Source organism: Salmo trutta, chromosome 29 (assembly GCF_901001165.1).
Source record: "Salmo trutta chromosome 29, fSalTru1.1, whole genome shotgun sequence".
Lineage (NCBI taxonomy): Eukaryota > Metazoa > Chordata > Actinopteri > Salmoniformes > Salmonidae > Salmo > Salmo trutta.
This window is the reverse complement of record NC_042985.1, coordinates 14001293-14027377: the sequence shown is the minus strand read 5'-3', so window position 1 is coordinate 14027377 and position 26085 is coordinate 14001293. Positions and strand designations below refer to the sequence as shown.

General features: G+C 45.3%; 1 protein-coding gene and 1 long non-coding RNA gene across 4 annotated transcripts in view; both read right to left on the bottom strand.

Annotated features, from left to right (window-relative positions):
• Positions 1 to 26085, bottom strand: part of LOC115166972 (transient receptor potential cation channel subfamily M member 7-like) — a 93228-nt gene that overhangs the window by 45071 nt on the left and 22072 nt on the right. For all 3 annotated transcript variants that reach the window (XM_029720962.1, XM_029720960.1, XM_029720961.1), the window contains exons 3-12: positions 18437 to 18475; positions 10290 to 10500; positions 9060 to 9273; positions 8567 to 8691; positions 8078 to 8249; positions 4800 to 4968; positions 4559 to 4682; positions 3950 to 4022; positions 919 to 1019; positions 16 to 150 (exon numbers count right to left, since the gene is read on the bottom strand). In XM_029720962.1, coding sequence (XP_029576822.1) covers positions 16 to 150; positions 919 to 1019; positions 3950 to 4022; positions 4559 to 4682; positions 4800 to 4968; positions 8078 to 8249; positions 8567 to 8691; positions 9060 to 9273; positions 10290 to 10500; positions 18437 to 18475 — 1363 coding nt within the window. The remainder of the gene's footprint in view (positions 1 to 15; positions 151 to 918; positions 1020 to 3949; positions 4023 to 4558; positions 4683 to 4799; positions 4969 to 8077; positions 8250 to 8566; positions 8692 to 9059; positions 9274 to 10289; positions 10501 to 18436; positions 18476 to 26085) is intronic.
• Positions 7181 to 8057, bottom strand: LOC115166974 (uncharacterized). The gene is made up of 2 exons (XR_003870404.1): positions 7257 to 8057; positions 7181 to 7225 (listed from the first exon to the last, which is right to left on the bottom strand). It is a non-coding gene; the product is annotated as an uncharacterized LOC115166974 (long non-coding RNA).

Below are 26085 nucleotides of genomic sequence, written 5' to 3'. Positions count from 1 at the left end.
GTGTGTGTGTGTTACCGTGTTGTATAGCTCCTCCAGCCGTGTGATGGTAAGGAACCTGTGCATGCTAACTCCATTCTCAATCAGGAGCTTCACAAACTCCACACGGTCCATCACTAAGGCATCCAGCATGGCCTGCTCCAACGAACCCACCTGCACACACACACACACACACACACACCTCAACAAGGATCCAACATTGACTGCACTAACAAGTGACTGGACGTTTCTATATCCTGAATAAATACACCAGACCAGTTCAGATTAGTCAAAATAAACAGTCTACTGGCAGCCTTCCTGTAGCCCGTCTCTTGGGTCATATAGGACCACTGACTCTGGAGTGGCTAGCTTAGGAGATATTTGGGGTTTAAATGACATTTTTTCATTTAGGCTGATACTGATGAACAGCACATTCATAATCGATGCAGACTTGACAGACAGCCAGCCACACAGACAGAGAGAGCCAGCCACATAGACAGAGAGAGCCAGCCAGCCACATCAACAGCCAGAGCCAGCCAGCCAGAGACAGAGACAAAGAGAGCCAGCCAGCCAGAGACAGAGACAGTCAGCCAGAAAGAGAGAGCCAGCCAGCCAGAGACAGAGAGAGCCAGCCAGCCAGAGACAAAGAGAGCCAGCCAGCCAGAGACAAAGAGAGCCAGCCAGCCAGAGACAAAGAGAGCCAGCCAGCCAGAGACAAAGAGAGCCAGCCAGCCAGAGACAGAGAGCCAGCCAGTCAGAGACAAAGAGAGCCAGCCAGCCAGAGCCAAAGAGAGCCAGCCAGCCAGAGCCAGAGACAAAGAGAGCCAGCCAGCCAGAGACAGAGACAAAGAGAGCCAGCCAGCCAGAGACAGAGACAAAGAGAGCCAGCCAGCCAGAGACAGAGACAAAGAGAGCCAGCCAGCCACACACAGATAGGCGTACCAGTAGCTGCTGTCCGTAGACAAACACATGGTTCTTAGCGATGTCCACCCGGTCCCAGGCCAGAGTCAGAACCAGCTGGTCAAACGCAGACTCATTGGTGCCTGGAGGAGCAGCACACAAATCACATGTTATTGGTCACATGCACCAAATATAACAGGTGTAGACTTTACAGGAAAATGCTTACTTACGAGCCCGTTCCCAACAATGCAGAGTTAAAAAGACAAATATTTTCTAAATAAAAAGGAAATAGTAACACAAAAACATTGAGGCTATATACGAGGAGTACCAGTATTGAGTCAATGTGCAGGGTTATGAGGTAGTTTGTAGTATGTACATAGGGTTAGAAGTGACTAGGTAATCAGGATATATAATAAACAGAGTAGCAGCAGCGTAAGCACACACACACACACACACACACACACACACACACACACACACACACACACAAACTAATTGCTAGGCAAAGCCAGATGAATTCTGTGTTTCCTGTTGACTTAGAGAACAGGGCTAGGGGGAGGACAATACAGAAACAACCATACAGAATAATACAGATGAATTATCATACTAATCCCCACTACTGTTTTACACAGAACCATATTCTAACATGGGATCCAATGTACACTCTAATCATCCATATAAACCCATGCATGAAGTTCCACACCAAGTTAGTCTTCTAGTGGATGAAAGCTGAACAATCCCCCTCAGGGGAATCCTGGCACATGGTTTGGGAGTGCCCAGGGGTTTTACATTTCTGGACTTGTGTTTCATCCGGTCTTTGTGACATAATGGGTAGAAATGTACAATGTTGCCCATCTATTTTATTGTTAAATGATGACACTACTTTAGACCTGTCAAACAGCGACATATTTGGCTGGCTTAACAGCACACCAAATTATTATAGCCTCACGTCAGCAGGCTCCTCATTCTTTAAGCAGACAGCCGTGTCTGCCATCATTCACGGACATTATAAACATGGAAATATCTGTAGCACTCATGCATGGGGCGAATTAAAAACATATTTGCTCTTTCATCAACATATGACTCTGTAAAAAGACTGCTATTGTGAACCACTAATCTAACTTTGGGTTGGGGAAGTCCTGTGGGTGGGTGTGGGATGGGAACTTTGTCTTGTTCGGTCTTGTCACTTGTTTCTCTGTCTATGTGTACCCGTTTTGTGTACCTTATTAAAAATAAAAATAATAATGCCCACTAATACACAGTCATATACTACTACCATAGAGAGAGAATTTCCTACAGGATTTCATTTTGGTAAAGTTTAAAGTTCAAGTCGTATTTTCAGGATGTAAATCCTGATGTGGGAGACGGGACATTTCCATATTTACAAACATGTCTCTGTAACCTTACGGTTCATCTGATATGTTTATGGAGGAAATCTGAAAGTAACTGTCCAAAGAAAATCTCACATTTAACAGCTCATAATCTGTTAACTCAAACCAAATCATGTTGTCGTCTTATACTCATGTGACCAAAGCATAAATTAGAAAAAAAAAAAAACAGCTCAAAGCTAAAAAACAAAAAACATCTCAAAGCTGTATCTTAAACAGACCGTTTCAAAAATGCTTGCCATTTCCTCATAGCGGACACGTCTCATATTTCCTCATAGAGGAGACTTCTCATATTTCCTCAGAGGACACTTCTCATTATCACCGAGATGGCTCATTGGCTGATGTGGCTAAATCAGCCATTTACACCCACACCATTCTGTTGTTGCTGTAAGCCCACACCATTCTGTTGTTGCTGTAAGCCCACACCATTCTGTTGTTGCTGTAAGCCCACACCATTCTGTTGTTGCTGTAAGCCCACACCATTCTGTTGTTGCTGTAAGCCCACACCATTCTGTTGTTGCTGTAAGCCCACACCATTCTGTTGTTGCTGTAAGCCCACACCATTCAAACACAGACAAGCTGCTTTTTAACATACAATTAATTATAGGTCATATTTCACAGAAATCTGGAAACACTGGACAGCTATTTTAAAGGTATTTCCATATGCTTGTGTATGTATCATTTAGGGTCTAATGAGCTATTGAGGCCTTCTATTGAGGATGTGTTACTGGTTGACCAAGACTAATGCTGGTTTGACAGGCTTATATTTTCCAGCTTGCTGGGCATCTATTAGGCTCAGTCAGAATGTCCTGAACTCTTGACGGACTGGACTGGTTCCTCTACTACAGGATCAAACACCATCTACATAGCTGATAGACAAGCTGCGCGGGGCGGACTTTGAACACATTCCTGCCTTTGTCTGAACTTCTTATTCAATGACAGAAGACCACTGATAGAGACATACACACATAACTACTGAATACACAGGGACAGACTAGTTCATGTGAATACCTGTCCTTTCAGAGCTCTCTCTTGCCCTCTGTCTTAGAGCCAGATTGGATAGAACAGAACGGAGAAAAGTGAGAAGAGGACAGATTCATGTGTTGTGAGAATGGAGTCTCAGAGTATCTAGCAATAAGCCCCTCTGAGACCCACACGGAAACCCCAAAAGAGAGCAAGTGAGAGAGCGAGAGAAAGAGCGCGTGAGAGAGAGAAACAGAGGACGAGAGAGAGCAGGACAAGAGAGAGAGCTCAGGACGAGAGAGAGATAGATAGCGAGAGACAGCAGGACGAGAGAGACAGACAGGGAGGGAGGAGAGGGAGAGAGACAGACAAGGAGGGAGGAGAGGGAGAGACAGACAAGGAGGGAGGAGAGGGAGTAAGACAGACAGACAGACAGACAGGGAGGAGAGGGAGCGAGACAGACAGACAGACAGACAGGGAGGGAGGAGAGCATTGACTTCTCAAAACATATCTATAGTATCAGTTTCAAAATGAAAACATAAAAGTGAAAACTTTGGCAACACAACCCAGTGTCTCGCCCTTCTGTTTGTTTTATTATTATGATCTTTTCATTTGCCCTCTCCCTTTCTCTAGGAGGTCAGAGGTCAGAGAGGAGTCATGGAAACAGATCTTCTGTCAGTCAAACAGCAGGACACTGAGATGAAGTTACCCATCACACACACCTTTCAGTAATGCCCTCAGTATGGCCACATCGATATCCTGGTGGTCCTCAGAGCCGATATGAAACACAGTGATCTGTCGTTCAGAGGAAGGAGAGAGGGAGAGAAAACCCACATGGTCACTAAAAAAAAATGGAGAAGTAATGCAATACGTTCTGGTATTTCTGAAAAACGATAAGCGTTATCAGTATCATCCGTATCTTTATATTAATCAGACTATAAACAGACACAGTACGCATTGTAGGATTCAGCTTACTCTTAAAATTCATTCAGTATTTGCATTTGTTAAGGATCCCCATTATCTGTTGCCAAGGCAGCAGCTACTCATCCTGGGGTCCAGCAACATTACGGCAGTTATATACAATTTGAAATATTACATTTCAGAACACTTTACCCAATACATTTAGTCCACTACCACATATTTACAAAATAACATCCATGTGTAAGTGTGTGTCTTATGTGTATGTGTGTCTGTGCGTGTCTCTTCACAGTCCCCGCTGTTCCATAAGGTGTATTTCTATCTGTTTTTTAAATCAGATTCTACTGCTTGCATCAGTTACCTGATGTGGAATAGATTTCCATGTATTAACTGTGAGTTAACCATGTGTTTACCAGTTCTTTGCTCTTCATACATTCCATAAGGGTCTGGAAGAGGTGCATAGCATCGCTGTGGCTGAAGTTGAACGTCTTTTTGATCGTAGCGATGATTTCCGTCTCCACACCGTCAGGTAGACCCCTGAAGGGTTAAAGGAAGTGACATCCAGGCTCATTCCTCTAAGTAACGGTCTTAGCACAGAACCCTGTGGAACCCCATTATATGTGGTGCAGTCTGTTAAAAGAATGTGTTTCTCACCCCCCCTCCTCAGTCTGTTTGTGGACGTAGGCCAGTATGTCAGCGGCACGCCCAGTCCCCTCACAGACCACCACGGGGACAGTCTCCTGAAGGTACTCCAACACCGTCAGAATTACGTTGGGACCCCCCTCAAATATCAACGCTACCACAGGAACACTCTGACCAATTCCTGGGGGGGAGGGAGAAAGAAAGAAGGACAGAGAAAGAGAGAGACAGAGAAAGCCAGAAGATCACTAAATATGCTGTAAAGAACATTGGAAACATCTCAAATATCAACACTATGTTCATCTAGATGCTGTATTCTATTGGTCTCTGTGATGACAACAGGAAAGCAGTAAAGGGTTAACAGAGAGACCTATGACAGGTCTTAAAGCTCCATTTTGAGAGGGTGTTTCAGCAGGTCAGCAGACTGCCACAGCATAATAACAGTGGGTGTACATACTGTATGGGTGTCTGCCTAGGCTATTTTAATAAAAGGGGATCTAAGGTTACTGAGATAATAGCTGGTCTCTGGTAACTGCCTCTGTCACACTGGCACTTAGAAGCACCACACAGAGACAGAAAGGCCATGGGAGATACAGCAACTAGGGTAGACACTGACTGATAGACTTATTTTGCTAATCTTTATCAAGGGTGAAAATTATTTTGGACTTGACCATTATTCTTAGACATTGCCTTCAGGTGTCAAAGTACTCTCAACACACAGCCACAGAGAAGATGCCTGTGGTGGAAATAATAATATTAAAACGTTACGTTTGGATCCTGGTTGCTAATTGGTTGATAGTCGTTAGTTATTTCCGATAATCCACAGGTAATGCTTGTTAACAGTGCTATTTGAATTATCACTGCGCATTCACTGTCCCACAGCCCAGCCAGACGGCAGGGTTTGTCTAAACCCTGCAGTCTGCCTCCGATCTCTGCAACAATGTTGGAATGCAACCTTCAGCGTGCAAAATGAGAATGAACGTGTCTGGACGAGACAGACAGCTTCTCTGAGCCAGGTGAAGTCATGCAGGCCCAGTCCGGGCCGTTCTGCCGCCCTAGGCGAGAAAAAACAACCACCCTCCTCCTATCCCAGAAAACTAGAATAGTGTAGCCTACAGTGACGGCCCACAATGCAATTTTATGAATGCCCATCCATGTACTACCGTTTGTAAAACAGGTAGTTGCATTGGTTTTATTAGCCTAATCCTGATTCCTGACCAAGGCTTAAGACTAATCATTTTGTCTATTTAAGATCTGCATATGAGATACCCAAGACTATCAGGAGTTACGAGCCCTTTTTCAGTGAGAATCCATGTGCTTACACAGCGGGAAATGCAGAAGTATGTTCTTTGCTATGATCAGCTTGTAAAAAAATGGACAAATAGGCCTACAATTGATTCATGACAATTTAGCCCACGGAGTGAAACTCCCAGACAGCAGTCGTGAGTATCCACATTTCATTCCATATTGTCCTTTTTATTTGGACCCATCCTGGTTTTAGGATATCGAATTGCATTTTTTATTTAATAGGGCTAGAGACATGCTTGATGTAAAAAAAAAAAAAGGTTTCTGTCTCATAACATTGTCCTAAATATGGTCTCCAGTCTGTAGTCTGTAGTCTCAGTCTCTGTCTCATAACATTGTCCTAAATATGGTCTCCAGTCTGTAGGCAACAGAAAAACCACAGGTTACTACTCTTTCTACTATAGGCTACATGATTAATGTTGGGTGACTTGAGTGTCGGTGGAGCGTCGCAGCTCTGCTCATCTCCAACAGCACCCTGGAGAGTCATGCTGGGAATGGACAAGCTAAATATTTTGCAACCCTGACTTTGGCAAAGTGGGCACTCCTTATCATGGCATCAGCACTCACCTAAATAGCCCATATGCCATTGGGCGAGATACATCTTCATTGTTTTTGGGCAGAATTATGTGAGGCGTTATGTGTTGTTGGAGGTGCGTCTTAGCTCGTAAAATGCTGCCCTCGTCAATCTGCCGCCCTAGGCAACCACCTAATCCTGCCTAACGGGCGGGCCGGCCCTGTTCATGCTTCAGCATTATTATTATGGATATATCCAAACAAATGGCAATAGAAACAAAGGTGAAACAAACAAAAATGTAGCTAGTTTGCTGTCATTCCAGCTGCTAGGTGTGATTGTGTTAGCTTCAGTTGCTTAGCTAGAAAAGGAAAAATTGCTAGACTGCATCGTAACCTCTATCAATTAGAATGGACGACCAGTCCACTAGGCTAGCTAATGTGCCAATAAAACAAACAAAAAAACTGTGCATTTGGCAAGCAACCACATCAATAGAACATACAACTGGGGTTTGTCCAGACATTATCGTTGGGGGGAAAGATGAATAAAATTAATTTACTCATTTTTGTGTTTTTTTTTAAAATATGTTAGTAATCATTTTCTAAAAGCAATAAGGCACTCAAGCCTGTGGATCATCATGAATAACACACTCAAACCTGTGGATCATCATGAATAACACACTCAAACCTGTGGATCATCATGAATAACGCACTCAAACCCGTGGATCATCATGAATAACGCACTCAAACCTGTGGATCATCATGAATAACACACTCAACCCTGTGGATCATCATGAATAACACACTCAACCCTGTGGATCATCATGAATAACACACTCAACCCTGTGGATCATCATGAATAACACACTCAACCCTGTGGATCATCATGAATAACACACTCAACCCTGTGGATCATCATGAATAACACACTCAACCCTGTGGATCATCATGAATAACACACTCAACCCTGTGGATCATCATGAATAACACACTCAAACCTGTGGATCATCATGAATAACACACTCAACCCTGTGGATCACATGAATAACACACTCAACCCTGTGGATCACATGAATAACACACTCAACCCTGTGGATCACATGAATAACACACTCAAACCTGTGGATCATCATGAATAACACACTCAAACCTGTGGATCATCATGAATAACACACTCAAACCTGTGGATCATCATGAATAACACACTCAAACCTGTGGATCATCATGAATAACACACTCAAACCTGTGGATCATCATGAATAACACACTCAAACCCGTGGATCATCATGAATAACACACTCAAACCTGTGGATCATCATGAATAACACACTCAAGGGTTGTTTCCCAGCACTCCGCTTCCCACTGTGCCTAAGAAAGGGCCAAAATTGTGTGTAATTCACTATAATCCACGATTCTCATGCCTTATTGCTAAAGTATCCTTTGCAGGTTCATGTGTTTATCGTGTGTGTGTCTCTTACGTGCGTGTATCCTCTGCAGTTTGATGTGTTTTTCCAGCTCGCGGCGCAGTTCGACCTCAGCTCCGTACTTCCCCACCGTCCCATCATCCACCAGCAGGAAGTGGGAGTGGAGGTTGTTCAACACGTTTAGCTTGGACAGGGGGTTCAGCAACGTCTGGTAGGGGGCTACAACCTGGAACACACACACACACACACTTTACTCTGACTGGACAGCAGATATTTTTGACCACTTAAAATAAATACTGAGTAAATTAGTATTGTGATGTGCTTGTTTGTGTGTGGGGGTTTTTGGTCTCACTATCCAGAAGTCCTCAAAAGGATAGTAAAACAAGGAAAATTACATTTCTCCGGTCCCCACAGGGGAAAAAGGCTATTTAGGTTTAAGAGTTAGGTTTAGAGGTTAAGGTTAGGGAAAATAGGATTTTAATCAATTGTTTGGTCCCCACAAGGATAGTAAAAAACAAACTTTTGTGTGTGTGTGTTCCTCACGTCTCTCCCGATGAGGTCATTGCGGTTCTCAATGACGCCCCAGGGAGCGACTCCAATTGTACAGATCTTCCTTGACGATCTAGAACAGTGTTCCTTCAACGCATCACCCACATGTTTGGCAACACCTGGAGGTCAGGGGTTCAAATACAACCAATCAACACCAAGCAATGGATCAAAACAGACTAGTGTAGTTGTCTGGACAACCAGTCTGCTGTAGCTGAGTGTCACTATCAGGACCAGTCAGAATAAACACCAGTCTGGTTAATTAACCCACTAAGTAATCAGTTAAACACTGTCATTAAGTAAGGAGTCAAACATTATCATTAGGTCTCCATAATGAGTTCAACACAGTATATAGGTCCCAGTAGTACTGGGATGGAGACACACAACTCTGCTAAGACAGAACACCTGACTAGTGTGTCTTTTACGTAATAAGAACAGTAAGTCAGTGTGTGTGAGAGAGTTTTTCTATGCCCATGTGTATGTGTATCACCTGTGTTAACCCCTCCTGTCAGTATCCATGCCCCGGTGGTGACAGCAGCTTTGATCAGGCCCTTCCCCACCACCTGTTTGATTCGGGGGTGCAGGTCAAAGTTCTGGATGCCTCCGTGGACAGAGATGAGGATCTTAGGAAGCTCCATCGCCCACTCACTCAGCATCAGCCTCAGGATGCTCTCTGGCCTGCTGTCATGGGACAGACGCACATACTGGGGACAGGAGAGGAGTGGAGAGGAGGGGAGGAAAGGAGAGATTGGAGAGTTTGAACGTCTCATGTACAAACTAAATGTTGTAGTCCTTCCAAAATACACCCATCTTTAATTTCATTTTTTTTATTTTTCGAGCTTAACATTATTATTAATGATGTTCCAACGTCAACACTTAGGTCTTGGAGGGGCGATTTCCAGGACCTACATGGACATGCTTGATACATCATCACCATTAAATGTGTCAATCTGGGCCATGGAAAGCAGTCCTGAACGTACAGTAAAGGATATTCTCAGTCTCACAGCCACCTAACCCCTTCACTTGTTCCAAGGCATAATAAACCTGTAGTTTTAAGAGGGGGATTTGCCCGTATTACAGTCACTGCTGTTTCTAAAATATTAGACTAAATGGCGTTATGTGATTATATTCACCTACTTCATGTAGAATAACCACAATAATAAACACTTAGTTTAGCCCAAAAGGGATGAAGGTGACTCATCAAAAACATTGCGTATGTTTTGCAAGGAATACACAGGTCTAAGTAAGTAAGTTAGTCTGAGGTAAAAGTGTTTTCCTAGGTGGTGTATAGTTGTCTGTATCCCAAATGGCACCCTTTTACCTACATAGTGCACTACTTTTGACCAGAACCCAATGGGCCATGGTCAAACATAAGGCACTATATAGGGAATAGGATATGGAGGCAGACTAGACAGGCTAGGCTGCTCAGCTCGGGGCACGGAAGAGTTTCCAGAATGCTAGGCCAGGCCAGGTCAAAGGATGTCTTATAATGTATACCTTTGGAGCTGGTTTGCCAGCCAGATTAAACCTACTAAGTAGCCAAATATGTGGTGATGGCCAGACACACAATGTGACTGAGACACTGGTTTGATTTGTAGAGTTAAGCGCTTAGAGAGAGTGTCTGTCTCTGTGAGGTCCACCATGGAGATGTGAGAGTGTGTGTGTGTGTGTGTGTACACACGTGTGTGTGCTTGAGAGTGTAAGCTTCTCTCCACCCTACCTTGGCTCTGTAAGAGTGCGACCCTCCCTGGAAGTTAACGATGCCGTAAGCGTCTGTAGGGCTCTCCTGTGTGTGTTTGTCCACAGCCCACTCCTCCAACTCCGGCTGCACCCCACCCTCTGCCCCCCCACCCAAGTTCACGTCTGAGTACTTCATGGCCAGGCTGGCTGTAAACCCAGCATGCTGCCGTACCAGCCGACCACAGCAGCATCTAGAGGAAGGGGGGAGACACAGAACTAAATATTATTTTACACACAGACACGTCAGAGCCCCATATGAATCATCAGCTTTACCCCTCTACATTTCTATAAAGTGAAACACACACACACACACACACCAGGGCAGTCTAGGTCCTGCTTTCCCATACACCCTCTCTCTGAGGGATGATGTGTTCCTCCTGACACACAAAGCCTGGAAGGTAATGGTTTCTCTCTTCAGGACCGGGGTGTAGTACTGTACTAAATACAGTACTGTATAAAGTATTATATACAGTGGAGTATTATATACACACAGTAATATACAGTGGGGTACTATATACAGTACAGTGGAGGCTCCTTAGAGGAGGAAGGGGAGGACCATCCTCAGTGAATAAAAAAAAAATAATAATAATGGTTATCCTTTTTAGATAAAACTATAATAAATATATTCACGAGTCACAAAATAACTGATTTAAACACATTGTTTTGTGATGAAGGTCTACAGTAGCCTCAGCAGCACTCTGTAGTGTAGCACCATGGTGTAGCCGGAGGACAGCTAGTGTCAAAAGGTGTATTGGAGTCGAAGTCAGGTGCAGGAGAGCAGAGTATAATGAACAAGCACACTTTTATTATAGTTCCAAAAATGAGAGCACGACAAATCAAATGTGCTCAAAAAACGGAACATAAAAGTAAAGCGCGTAAACTAACACACATAACATGAAACAATTACACACAAAACATGATGGGAAACAGAGGGTTAAACACAAGTAGCTTAATTGGGGAAATGAAAACCAGGTTTGTATGGAAACAAGACAAGACAAATGGACATATGAAAAATGGAGCGGCGATGGCTAGAAAGCCGGTGACGTTGCTCGCCGAACGAACAAGGAGAGGAGCCAACTTTGGCGGAATTCGTGACAGTACCCCCACTTGACACGCGGCTCCAGCGGCGCGCCGACACCGGCCTCAAGGACGACCCGGAGGACGAGGCACAGGGCGATCCGGCCGGCGACGATGAAACTCCCGCAGCAGTTCAGGATCCAAAACATCTGCAACCGGAACCCAGCACCTCTCCTCCGGCCCGTACCCCTCCCACTCCACGAGATACTGAAGGCCCCCCACCCAATGCCTCGAATCCAGGATGGAATGAACGATGTACGCCGGGGCCCCCTCGATGTCCAAAGGGGACGGAGGGACCTCCCGCACCTCAGATTCCTGGAGCGGACCAGCCACCACCGGCCTGAGGAGAGACACATGGAACGAGGGGTTAATACGATAATCAGAGGGAAGCTGTAATCTATAACATACCTCGTTCACCCTCCTCAGGTCTTTAAATGGCCCCACAAACCGCGGACCCAGCTTCCGGCAGGGCAGGCGGAGGGGCAGGTTACGGGTCGAGAGCCAGACCCGGTCCCCCGGTGTGAACATCGGGGTCTCACTGCGGTGAAGGTCTGCGCTGGCTTTATGGCGACGAGCGGCTCGCTGGAGATGGACACGGGCGGCCTCCCATGTCTCCTCCGCACGCCTAAACCAGTCGTCCACAGCAGGAGTCTCGGTCTGACCCTGATGCCACGGTGCCAGAACCGGCTGGTACCCCAATACGCACTGAAAGGGGAGAGAAGTTAGGGGAGGAGTGGCGAAGCGAGTTCTGTGCCATCTCGGCCCAGGGCACAAACGCTGCCCACTCCCCCGGCCGGTCCTGGCAATGGGACCGCAGAAACCTGCCCACATCCTGGTTGACTCTCTCTACCTGCCCGTTACTCTCGGGGTGAAAACCTGAGGTAAGGCTGACCGAGACCCCCAGACGTTCCATGAACGCCTTCCAAACTCTCGACGTGAACTGGGGACCCCGATCCGACACTATATCCTCAGGCACCCCGTAGTGCCGGAAGACGTGTGTAAACAGGGCCTCCGAAGCCTGTAGGGTCATAGGGAGACCAGGCAGAGGGAGGAGACGACAGGACTTAGAAAAACGATCCACAACGACCAGGATTGTGTTATTTCCCTGTGAGGGAGGAAGATCCGTTAGGAAATCCACTGACAGATGTGACCAAGGTCGTTGTGGAACGGGTAAGGGATGTAACTTACCTCTGGGCAGGTGTCTCGGAGCCTTACACTGGGCACACACAGAGGAGACATAAACCCTCACGTCCTTAGCCAAAGTGGGCCACCAGTACTTCCCAGTCAGACAGCGCACTGTCCGACCGATCCCCGGATCACCAGAGGAGGGAGACGTGTGGGCCCAAGAGATCAACTGGTCACGGACAGCAGACGGAATGTACATACGCCCAACGGGACACTGGAGGGGAGCGGGCTCTGTACGCAACGCCTGCTCAATGTCCGCATCCAGATCCCACACGACCGGCGCTAACAGGTAGGAGGCCGGGAGTCTGATCCATGGGCCACTCCTCTGTGTCATACAGCCGGGACAGTGCGTCTGCCTTCTTATTCTGGGAACTTGGTCTGTAGGATAGGGTAAACACAAAACGGGTAAAGAACCTGGCCCACCTTGCCTGACGAGGATTCAGTCTCCTCGCTGCCCGGATGTACTCCAGGTTGCGGTGGTCAGTCTAGATGAGAAAAGGGTGTTTAGCCCCCTCAAGCCAATGTCTCCACGCTTTCAACGCTTTAACCCCAGCCAACAACTCCCGGTCCCCCACATCATAGTTACGCTCCGCTGGGCTGAGCTTCTTAGAGAAGAAAGCACAGGGGCGGAGTTTCGGTGGTGTGCCCGAGCGCTGTGGGAGCACGGCTCCTATCCCAGCCTCGGACACGTCCACCTCCACTATGAATGCCAAAGAGGGATCCAGATGGGCCAGCACTGGAGCCGAAGTAAACAGAGCTCCTAGTTGCCCAAAAGCCCTGTCCGCCTCAGCCGACCACCGCAACCTTATAGGACCCCCCTTCAGCAGTGATGTAATGAGCACAGCAACCTGGCCAAAACCCCGGATAAATCTCCGGTAGTAATTGGCAAACTATAAAAATCGCTGCACCTCCTTTACCATGGTGGGAGTCGGCCAATTATGCACGGCTGCAATGCGGTCACTCTCCATCTCCACCCCTGATGTGGAAATGCGATACCCTAGGAAGGAGACGGCCTGCTGAAAGAACAGGCATTTCTCAGCCTTGACGTACAGGTCATGCTCCATCAGTCGTCCAAGTACCTTGTGCACCAAGGATACATGCTCGGCGCGTGTAGTGGAGTAAATCAGAATGTCATCAATATACACCACTACACCCTGCCCGTGCAGGTCCCTGAAAATCTCATCTACAAAGGATTGGAAGACTGATGGAGCATTCATCAACCCGTACGGCATGACGAGGTACTCATCATGCCCTGTGGTGGTACCGAACGCTGTCTTCCACTCGTTTCCCTCCCGGATACGCACCGGGTTATACGCACTGCTGAGATCCAGTGTCGTGAAGAAGAGCGCCCCATGCATTGACTCAATCGCCGTGGCGATAAGAGGTAGCGGGTAACTGTACTTCACCATGATTTGATTGAGACCTCTATAGTCAATGCACGGGCGTAAACCTCCATCCTTCTTCTTCACAAAAAAGAAACTCGAGGAGGCGGGTGAAGTAGAGGGCCGAATGTACCCCTGACGCAGGGATTCAGAGACATATGTCTCCATAGCCACCGTCTCCGCTTGCGACAGGGGATACCCGTGACTCCTGGGAAGTGCAGCGTCTGCCAGGAGATTTATCGCACAATCCCCCCGTCGATGGGGTGGTAATTGAGTCGCCTTCTTTTTACAGAAGGCGAGAGACAAATCGGCATATTCTGGGGGGGATGTGCACGGTGGAGACCTGGTCTGGACTTTCCACCGTGGTAGCACCAAAGGAAACCCCTACACACCTCCCTGAGCACTCTCGCGACCACCCTGTGAGAGCCCTCTGTTGCCAGGAAATAGTGGGGTTATGCAGAGCCAACCAAGGAAGGCCTAGTGCCACAGGAAACGCAGGAGAGTCAATGAGAAAGAGACTGATTCTCTCCTCATGATTCCCCTGCATAACCATGGCCAAGGAGATGGTGGCCTCCTTGATTAGCCTGGACCCTAATGGTCGACTATCTAGAGTGTGTACCGGGAAGGGTCTAACTTAGAGGTCGACCGATTAATTGGAATGGCCGATTAATTAGGGCCGATTTCAAGTTTTCATAACAATTGGAAATCGGTATTTTTGGACGCCGATTTGGCCGATTTTATTATTATTATTTTATTTAACCTTTATCTAACTAGGCAAGTCAGTTAAGAACACATTCTTATTTTCAATGACGGCCTAGGAACGGTGGGTTAACTGCCTTGTTCAGGGGCAGAACGACAGATTTTTGGACTAGTTAACCTTACGGTTAACTAGTCCAATGCTCTAACCACCTGCTTTACATTGCACTCCACGAGGAGCCTGCCTGTTACGCGAATGCAGTAAGAAGCCAAGGTAAGTTGTTAGCTAGCAATAAACTTATCTTATAAAAAACAATCAATCAATCATAACCACTGGTTAACTACACATGGTTGATGATATTACTAGTTTATCTAGCCTGTCCTGCATTGCATATAATCGCTTAGGTACACGTTGCTCCAACCATAAACATCAATGCCTTTCTTAAAATCAATACACAAGTATATATATTTTAAACTTGCATATTTAGTTAATATTGCCTGCTAACATGAATTTCTTTTAACTAGGGAAAATGTGTCCCTTCTCTTGCAACAGAGTCAGGGTATATGCAGCAGTTTGGGCCGCCTGGCTCGTTGCGAACTGTGAAGACTATTTCTTCCTAACAAAGACAGCCGACTTCGCCAAACGGGGGATGATTTAACAAAAGCGCATTTGCGAAAAAAGCACAATCGTTGCACGACTGTACCTAACCATAAACATCAATGCCTTTCTTAAAATCAATACACAGAAGTATATATTTTTAAACCTGCATATTTAGCTAAAAGAAATCCAGGTTAGCAGGCAATATTAACCAGGTGAAATTGTCTCATTTCTCTTGCGTTCATTGCACTCAGAGTCAGGGTATATGAAAGAGTTTGGGCCGCCTGGCTCGTTGCGAACTAATTTGCCAGAATTTTACGTAATTATGACATAACATTGAAGGTTGTGCAATGTAACAGGAATATTTAGACTTAGGGATGCCACCCGTTAGATAAAATACGGAACGGTTCCGTATTTCACTGACAGGAAAAACGTTTTGTTTTCAAGATGATAGTTTCCGGATTCGACCATATTAATAACCAAAGGCTCGTATTTCTGTGTGTTATGTTATAATTAAGTCTATGATTTGATAGAGCAGTCTGACTGAGCGGTGGTAGGCAGCAGCAGGCTCGTAAGCATTCATTCAAACAGCACTTTCGTGTGTTTTGCCAGCAGCTCTTCGCTGTGCTTCAAGCATTCCGCTGTTTATGACTTCAAGCCTGTCAACTCCCAAGATTAGGCTGGTGTAACTGATGTGAATTGGCTAGCTAGTTCGGTGGGTGTGTGCTAATAGCGTTTCAAACGTCACCCGCTCTGAGACTTGGAGTAGTTGTTCCCCTTGCTCTGCATGGGTAACGCTGCTTTGAGGGTGGCTGTTGTCGATGTGTTCCTGGTTCGAGCCCAGGAGGAGCGAGGAGAGGGACGTAAGCTATACTGTTACACTGGCAATACTGAAGTGCCTATAAGAACATCCAATAGTCAAAGGTATATGAAATACAAATCGTATAGAGAGAAATAGTCCTATAATTCCTATAATAACTACAACCTAAAACTTCTTACCTGGGAATATTGAAGACTCATGTTAAAAGGAACCACCGGCTTTCATATGTTCTCATGTTCTGAGGAAGGAACTTAAACGTTAGCTTTCTTACATGGCACATATTGCACTTTTACTTTCTTCTCCAACACTTTGTTTTTGCATTATTTCAACCAAATTGAACATGTTTCATTATTTATTTGAGGCTAAATTGATTTTATTGATGTATTATATTAAGTTAAAATAAGTGTTCATTCAGTATTGTTGTAATTGTCGTTATTACAAATCCTTTAAAAAATGTTTAAAAAAAATAATTAAAAAAATGGCCGATTAATCGGTAGCGGCTTTTTTGGCCCTCCAATAATCGGTATCGGCGTTGAAAAATCATAATCGGTCGACATCTAGTCTAACTATAGGAAAAATAGGGATCCCTAACCTAATGGCTAATGCTCTGTCGATAAAATTCCCAGCTGCGCCTGAATCGACGAGCGCCTTATGCTGGGAATGTGGGGAAAACTCGGGGAAACAAACAGGCACAAACAGTTGATCAACAGAGGACTCTGGATAAGTGTGGTGCAAACTCACCTGGGGTGACGCCAGAGTGCCCTGCCTGTTGCCTAGACTCCCAGAGGAACCAACACGGCACCGACCGACAGTGTGTCCTCTGCGGCCACAGATGGCGCACGTGATGGCTCCTCCTCCAGTCTCCCTATGAGCAGCCCCTCCTAACTCCATGGGCACCGGAGCGGGGGTGCTGGACGATGGAACCGACAGAGCCCCCTCTGGACGTCCGCGGGTGACCAGCAGGTTATCCAACCGGATGGACAAATCCACCAGTTGGTCGAAGGAAATGGTGGCATCCCTGCAGGCCAGCTCACGTCGGACGTCCTCTCGTATGCTACATCGATAGTGGTCGATGAGGGCCCTGTCATTCCAGTCTGCTCCGGCGGCCAAGGTCCGGAATTCCAGGGCGAAGTCCTGGGCGCTCCTCGTCCCGTCTCAAATGGAAGAGCCTCTCCCCCGCCGCTCTGCCCTCAGGTGGATGGTCGAAGACGGGTGAACTGAAGCGATGGGTGAACTCCTCGAAGTGGTCTGGCGCCGTGTCTCCTTCTCTCCACACGGCGTTTGCCCACTCCAGCGCTCTTCCTGTGAGGCAGGAGACGAGGGCGGCCACTCTCTCCCCTCCTGAGGGAGCTGGGTGCACAGTGGCCAGGTAGAGGTCCAGTTGTAACAGAAATCCCTGGCACTGTGCTGCCGTTCCATCATACTCCCTGGGAAGGGAGAGACACATCCCACTGGAACTCTCTCCGGATGGAGACAACCCCGGTTGTGCTGGTCGAGGCACTGGAGACTACCTGTCTCTCCCAGCGGTCCATGGTCTGGACAACGCGATCCATCATGGCACCAAGATGTTGTAACATGGCCGAATGTTCCTGGACGCGCTCCTCGACTCCTCTAACCGGGGTACCTGCTCCTGCTGACTCCATTGAAGGTGTGTAATTCTGTCAAAAGGTGTATTGGAGGCGAAGTCAGGTGCAGGAGAGCAGAGTATAATGAACAAGCGCACTTTTATTATTGTTCCAAAAACGAGAGCACTACATAAATCAAACGCGCTCAAAAAACGGAACATAAAAGTAAAGCGCGTAAACTAACACCACATAACATGAAACAATTACACACAAAACATGATGGGAAACAGAGGGTTAAATACAAGTAGCTTAATTGGGGAAATGAAAACCAGGTGTGTATGGAGACAAGACAAATGGATATATGAAAAATGGAGCGACGATGGCTAGAAAGCCGGTGACGTTGCTCGCCGAACGAACAAGGAGAGGAGCCGACTTCAGCGGAAGTATCATGTAGTAACCTAAACGATGTTACATTGAGTTGGGTGAATGGAATATGAATGACAGTCATCAAATATGCTGTAACAGAAATAACGGCATGCTCATAAACATATTGTAAAAATCGTCCTTCCTCATCTTAAACTGCACCGACCGCCACTGATACAGTACTATATACAGCGAAGAACGATAGGCGTGGAGTGCAATAGAGACTAGGCTACACTTCCACACAGAACTTTAATACCAGTTATTGTTTATGTCCGTACAGTATTTTAGAAGAGGTTGGTTGAATTGAGGAGGTCCCAGGGCCTTGAGTCAAGGACTGGGCTCATGCATGTCTGAGAGATCAGAATAGGGCCAAAGACTCACCTCACCAACTGCTGGCAGATCTGACATCCTGGAAGGCATCTGAAACAACATCAACAAACACATCTTCACATTAGAGTACGAAGTAAAATATAAGTATTATACATACATTATATACCTACACTACCGGTCAAAAGTTTTAGAACACCTACTCATTCAAAAGGTTTTTCTTTATTTTTACTATTTTCTTGATATAGAAATTATATAAGTTAAGGGCTAAAAGTTAAAACAAACACTCAATGTATTGTGACAACTGTGAAACTAATAACAGGAAGGAGGTCTCCCCACCCAGGGAGGAGAGAAACCGTTAGGCTTGTAGTAGATTAGGATACATGTTGCAGAATGTGAAAAGCAATGACCATTTGGAGAAGACTTGTACATAGCATTCATTTATTGAGTTAATGCCAAATAATAGAAGGGGACATTTAACGTGTGTGTGTGTGTTTCAAAGTAGGTTAGAGAAATAATGACAATTAGGATGTCTGTGTGGATTTGCAGGAAACAATTTGGTTGATTACTCTGACATTATAGAGAAGTCAGGCACTGGGAAACCATAGAGGTTTCCTGTTTTGAGCTCGACTTGTCAGTTGCAGACATGTAGATAGAGGAACCCGGTTAGACAGAAGGAGCTATCGAAGCTGAACATTGTGACAGTGTTAGATGAGAGGGGGGGCATTTATAAAGTGTATGTCATAACCAAATGTGTGAGGTATAAAAGGTATAAAATGAGGTATAAAATTGTATGATATTCAGAGCGCTCGTGAATAAAGAATCTGACTCTTGAAAGCTTGGTCTCCGTCTGCTTCATTTAAACCAGAACCTTACAAACTCTGGGTTGCAGACTGAGTAGATTAATTAAAGTTCAGTTTAAGAACATTGAGAACAAAATTCTCTTAGCATTTCTATATTGTAGAATAATAGTGAAGACATCAAAACTATGAAATAACACATATAGAATCATGTAGAAACCAAAAAAAGTGTTAAACAAATCAACATTTATTTTAGATTTGAGATTCTTCAAAGTAGCCACCTTGATGACAGCTTTGCACACTCTTGGCATTCTCTCAACCAGCTTCATGCGGTAGTCACCCGGAATGCATTTCAATTAACAGGTGTGCCTTTTTAAAAAGTTAATTTGTGGAATTTCTTTCCTTCTGATTGGCTCAAACGTATTAAGTTGTGTTGTGACAAGGTAGGGGGGTAAACAGAAGATAGCCCTACTTGGTAAAATACCAAGTCCATATTATGGCAAGAACAGCTCAAATAAACAAAAGAGAAATGACAGTCCATCATTACTTTAAGACATGAAGGTCAGTCAATACAGAACATTTTAAGAACGTTGAAAGTTTCTTCAAGTGCAGTCGCAAAAACCATCAAGCGCTATGATGAAACTGGCTCTCATGAGGACCGCCACAGGAATGGAAGACCCAGAGTTACCTCTGCTGCAGATAAGTTCATTCGAGTTACCAGCCTCAGAAATTGTGGCTCAAATAAATGCTTCAGAGTTCCAGTCACAGACACATCTCAACATCAACTGTTCAGAGGAGACAGGCCTACATGAATCAGGCCTTCATGGTCGAATTGCTACAAAGAAACCACTACTAAAGAACACCAATAAGAAGAAGAGACTTGCTTGGGCCAAGAAACCTGAGCAAATGGACATTAGACCAGTGGAAATCTGTCCTTTGGTCTGATGAGTCCAAATTGGAGACTTTTGGTTCCAACCGCTGCATCTTTGTGAGACGCGGTGTGGGCGAACAGATGATCCCCGCATGTGTATTTCCCACCGTAAAGCATGGAGGAGGAGGTGTGATGGTGCTTTGCTGGTGACTGTGATATATTTAGAATTCAAGGCACACTTAACCAGCATGGCTATCACAGCAGTACGCCATCCCATCTGGTTTGGGCTTAGTGGGACTATCCTTTGTTTTTCAACAGGACAATGACACAACACACCTGCAGTTTGTGTAAGGGCTATTTTACCAAGAAGGAGAGTGATGGATTGCTGCATCAGATGACCTGGACTCCACAATCACCCGACCTCAACCCAATTGAGATGGTTTGGGATGAGTTGGACTGCAGAGTGAAGGAAAATCAGCCAACAAGTGCTCAGCACGTGTGGGAACTCCTTCAAGACTGTTGGAAAAGCATTCCAAGTGAAGTTGGAAAAGCAGTCCAGGTGAAGCTGGTTAAGAGAATGCCAAGAGTGTGCAAAGCTGTCATCAAGGCAAAGAGTGGCTATTTGGATAATCTCAAATATAAAATATATTTTGATTTGTTAAACACTTTTTTGGTTACTACATGATTCCATATTTGTTATTTCATAGTTTTGATGTCTTCACTATTATTTGACAATGTAGAAAATAGTAAAAATAATATAAAAAAAGAGTGGAGGCTGTTATTACAGCCTCCACTCTTCTGGGAAGGCTTTCCACTAGATGTTGGAACATTACTGAGCGGACATGCTTCCATTCAGCCACAAGAGCATTTGTGAGGTCGGGCACTGATGTTGGGCGATTAGGCCTGTCTCGCAGTCTGCGTTTCAATTCATCCCAAAGGTTTTCGATTGGGTTGAGGTCAGGGCTCAGTGCAGGCCAGTCAAGTTCTTCCACACCGATCTCGACAAACCATTTCCGTTTGGACCTCGCTTTGTGCCATAAAGTTGGAAGCAAAGAATTGTCTAGAATGTCATTGTATGTTTAAGCGTTAAGATTTCCGTTCACTGGAACTAAGGGGCCTAGCCCGAACCATGAAAAACAGCCCCAGACCATTATTCCTCCTCCACTAAACTTTACAGTTGGCCCTATGCATTGGGGCAGGTAGCGTTCCTGGCATCCGCCAAACCCAGCTTTGTCCGTGGGACTGCTAGATGGTGAAGCGTGATTCATCACTCCAGAGAACGCGTTTCCACTGCTCCAGAGTCCAATGGTGGCGAACTTCACACCACTCCTGCCGATGCTTGGCATTGCGCATGGTGATCTTAGGCTTGTGTGCTGCTGCTCGGCCATGGAAATTCGACTTACAGTTCTTGTGCTGACGTTGCTTCCAGAGGCAGTTTGGAACTCGGTAGGGAGTGTTGCAACAGAAGACAGATGATTTTTACATGCTACACACTCGGTGGTCCCGTTCTGTGAGCTTGTGTGGCCTACCATTTCGCGGCTAAGCCGTTGTTGCTCCTAGATGTTTCCACTTCACAATAACAGCACTTACAGCTGAATGGGGCAGCTCTAGCAGGGCAGAAATCTGACGAACTGACTTGTTGGAAAGGTGGCATCCTATGACGGTGCCATGTTGAAAGTCACTGAGCTCTTCAATAAGGCATTCTACTGACAATGTTTGTCTATGGAGATTGCATGGCTGTGTGCTCGATTTTATACACCCGTCAGCAACGGGTGTGGTTGAAATAGCCGAATCCACTAATTTGAAAGGGTGTCCACATTCTTTTTTCCCCCACTGTATATGCAAACGTATTTGATCCCCTGCTGATTTTGTACGTTTGCCCACTTACAAAGAAATGATCAGTCTATAATTTTAATAGTAGGTTTATTTGAACAGTGAAAGACAGAATAACAACAAAAAAATCCAGAAACACGCATGTCAAAAATGTTATAAATTGATTTGCATTTTAATGAGGGAAATAAGTATTTGACCCCTCTGCAAAACATGACTTAGTACTTGGTGGCAAAACCCTTGTTGGCAATCACAGAGGTCAGACGTTTCTTGTAGTTGGCCACCAGGTTTGCACACATCTCAGGAGGGATTTTGTCCCACTCCTCTTTGCAGATCTTCTCCAGGTCATTAAGGTTTCGAGGCTGACGTTTGGCAACTCGAACCTTCAGCGCCCTCCACAGATTTTCTATGGGATTAAGGTCTGGTGACTGGCTAGGCCACTCCAGGACCTTAATGTGCTTCTTCTTGAGCCACTCCTTTGTTGCCTTGGCCGTGTGTTTTGGGTCATTGTCATGCTGGAATACCCATCCGCGACCCATTTTCAATGCCCTGGATGAGGGAAGGAGGTTCTCACCCAGGATTTGACGGTACATGGCCCCGTCCATCGTCCCTTTGATGCGGTGAAGTTGTCCTGTCCCCTTAGCAGAAAAACACCCCCAAAGCATAATGTTTCCACCTCCATGTTCTTGGGGTCATAGGCAGCATTCCTCCTCCTCCAAACACGGCGAGTTGAGTTGATGTCAAAGAGCTCCCTTTTGGTCTCATCTGACCACAACACTTTCCCCAGTTGTCCTCTGAGTCATTCAGATGTTCATTGGCAAACTTCAGACGGGCATGTATATGTATTCTTGAGCAGGGGGACCTTGCGGGCGCTGCAGGATTTAAGTTCTTCACGGCGTAGAGTGTTACCAATTGTTTTCTTGGTGACTATGGTCCCAGCTGCCTTGAGATCATTGACAAGATCCTCCCGTGTAGTTCTCGGCTGATTCCTCACCGTTCTCATGATCATTGCAACTCGATGAGGTGAGATCTTGCATGGAGCCCCAGGCCGAGGGATATTGACAGTTCTTTTGTGTTTCTTCCATTTGCGAATAGTCGCACCAAATGTTGTCACCTTCTCATCAAGCTGCTTGGCGATGGTCTTGTAGCCCATTCCAGCCTTGTGTAGGTCTACAATCTTGTCCCTGACATCCTTGGAGAGCTCTTTGGTCTTGGCCATGGTGGAGAGTTTGGAATCTGATTGGTTGATTGCTTCTGTGGACAGGTGTCTTTTTTACAGGTAACAAGCTGCGGTTAGGAACACTCCCTTTAAGAGTGCGCTCCTAATCTCATCTCATTACCTGTATAAAAGACACCTGGGAGCCAGAAATCTTTCTGATTGCGAGGGGGTCAAATACTTATTTCCCTCATTAAAATGCAAATCAATTTATAACATTTCTGACATGCGTTTTTCTGGATATTTTTGTTGTTATTCTGTCTCTCACTGTTCAAATAAACCTACCATTAAAATTATAGACTGATCCTTTCTTTGTCAGTGGGCAAACGTACAAAATCAGCAGGGGATCAAATACTTTTTTCCCCCACTGTATAGTATAGCTGTTACCTGAGATGAACCCAGACAACAGTTTCTATCTAGTCTCGTTTGAAGACACGTTCATCATGTAACCGTTGTTATCCCATCTCGGGGTTGTACTTCACAGGAAGCAGCAGTGTTGTTAGTGTGATCAATAAGTAAACCAGCTAGAATTGATTGCGTAACACACTCACCGATATATAAATCAAATCAAAGTTTATTTGTCACGTGCGCCGAATACAACAGGTGTAGGTAGACCTTACAGTGAAATGCTTACTTACAGGCTCTAACCAATAGTGCAAAAAAAGTATTAGGTGAAAAATAGGTAAGTAAAGAAATAAAACAACAGTAAAAAGACAGGCTATATACAGTAGCGAGGCTATAAAAGTAGCAAGGCTACATACAGACACCGGTTAGTCAGGCTGATTGAGGTAGTATGTACATGTAGATATGGTTAAAGTGACTTTGCATATATGAACAGAGAGTAGCAGTAGCGTAAAAGAGGGGTTGGCGGGTGGTGGGTGGCGGGACACAATGCAGATAGCCCGGTTAGCCAATGTGCGGGAGCACTGGTTGGTCGGGCCAACTGAGACTCCTCTAGTTTATACAGAAATCTGATATTGGATATGATCTCCACCGAGTTAGCAATGATCTCCACCGAGTTAGCAATGATCTCCACCGAGTTAGCAATCTCCAAAAGTGCCTAAAGTTGGTGGATTTGGTGCCTCTAGGGGAAATTCAGGAAGACGTTAGATGGCCTTTTTACTTAAGAAAGTGTTTGTTTCATATGTTTGTGTTCTGCTTTTCGTGTTATGTGTAATTGATGTGTATATAGACACAGTGCCTTCGGAAAGCAATCAGACTCCTTCACTTTTTCCACATGTTGTTACGTTACAGCCCTTATTTTAAAATGGATTAAATAAATAAAAAATCCTCAGCAATCTACACACAATACCCCATAATGGCAAAGCGGAAAACGTATAACATTTTTGCAAGTGTATAAAAAATAAAAACATCAATTCCTTATTTACATAAGTATTCAGACCCTTTGCTATGAGACTCGAAATTGAGCTCAGGTGCATCCTGTTTCCATTGATCATCCTTGTTTCTACAACTTGAGTCCACCTGTGGTAAATTCAACTGATTGGACATGATTTGGAAAGGCACACACCTGTCTATGTAAGGTCCCACAGTTGACAGTGAATGTCAGAGCTAAAAACAAGCCATGAGGTCGAAGGAATTGTCCGTAGAGCGCCGAGACAGGATTGCGTCCAAGCACAGATCTGGGGGAAGGGTACCAAAACATTTCTGCAGCATTGAAGGTCCCAAGAACAGTGGCCTCAATCATTCCCAAATGGAAGAAGTATGTAACCACCAAAACTCTTCCTAGACCTGGCCGCCCGGCCAAACTGAGAAATCAGGGGACAAGGGCCTTAATCAGGGAGGAAACAAAGAACCCGATGATCACTGACATAGCTCTGGAGTTCTTCTGTAGAGATGGGAGTACCTTCCAGAAGGACAGAGAACTCCTTGATGAAGTCCTGAGCGCTCTGGAGCAGGTTCTCAGACTGGGGCAAAGATTCACCTTCCAACAGGACAACGGCCCAAAGCACACAGCCAAATCAACCGCGGGAGTGGCTTCGGGAAAAGTCTCTCTGAATGTCCTTGAGTGGCCCAGCCAGAGCACGGATTTGAACCCGATCTAACATCTGTTGAGAACTATAAATAGCAGTTTATTTTCTGTGAATTTTTTTTTTATACATTAGGGTTTATTTGAAATATTTTCAAATAAACCCTAACTCATGATGGTTAATTTTAGTGTGCACCCGTTTTAAGAGTGTCCCGCAACCTGCGCCAGAAATGAGAATGTAGTTCCGGTAAAATAGGTATTTAGTTTTGAATGGTTTTGGCAACAGATGAGTGGTTTTCTGCATTGTAAAAGGTGCAACCACAGACACAAAGCCATGACCCATTTGGTTCTATGGCAGAGGCTGTGGCATAGCTAAGTCCAGAGCCATATATTAAGAAATAAATGACTCTGGTTAAGCCTAATCAAAGTTGCCTGTGCCAATGGTTTTCAAATGATAGAAATGTAACATCCTGAGCACACTGGACTTGAAACAATGGTGCAGATGTAACCATGTGCCATTTAGTGTATTATCTGACTGCCACTGCTCCCATGTGCATTCCACTGGTCACTTTTAACTAAGTGTTCAAATTCTTTAAAATCAAGATTAGAAAAAGTTTCACGGCACACCTGAGAGTTCCTCAAGACACACCAGGTTGGGAACCACTACTTTTAGAGTGTGGGGATGGAATCCATGTCACTGAGTGTAAACTGGCAACCATTGATGTCATTTTAGGAAAAATAGCTAGCGTGAAATCCTTTGTTAGTACTTCACAATAAAATACATGTTTTGAAGAGAGCCGACTTATTTGAGCTGTCCAGTAGATGTGGTGAACTGAATGACTGTAACCTACCACACACTTACACCACACACACTAGCACCCTTTTCACACTGTCTCGAACCCAAACCGTACTGTGCTTGCTTGGATTTTTCTTTTCAGATTGTCTTTCCCAACACAGTTGCAGCATTGTAACCAGGCCAGCATGGTTCAGTAGTGTGAA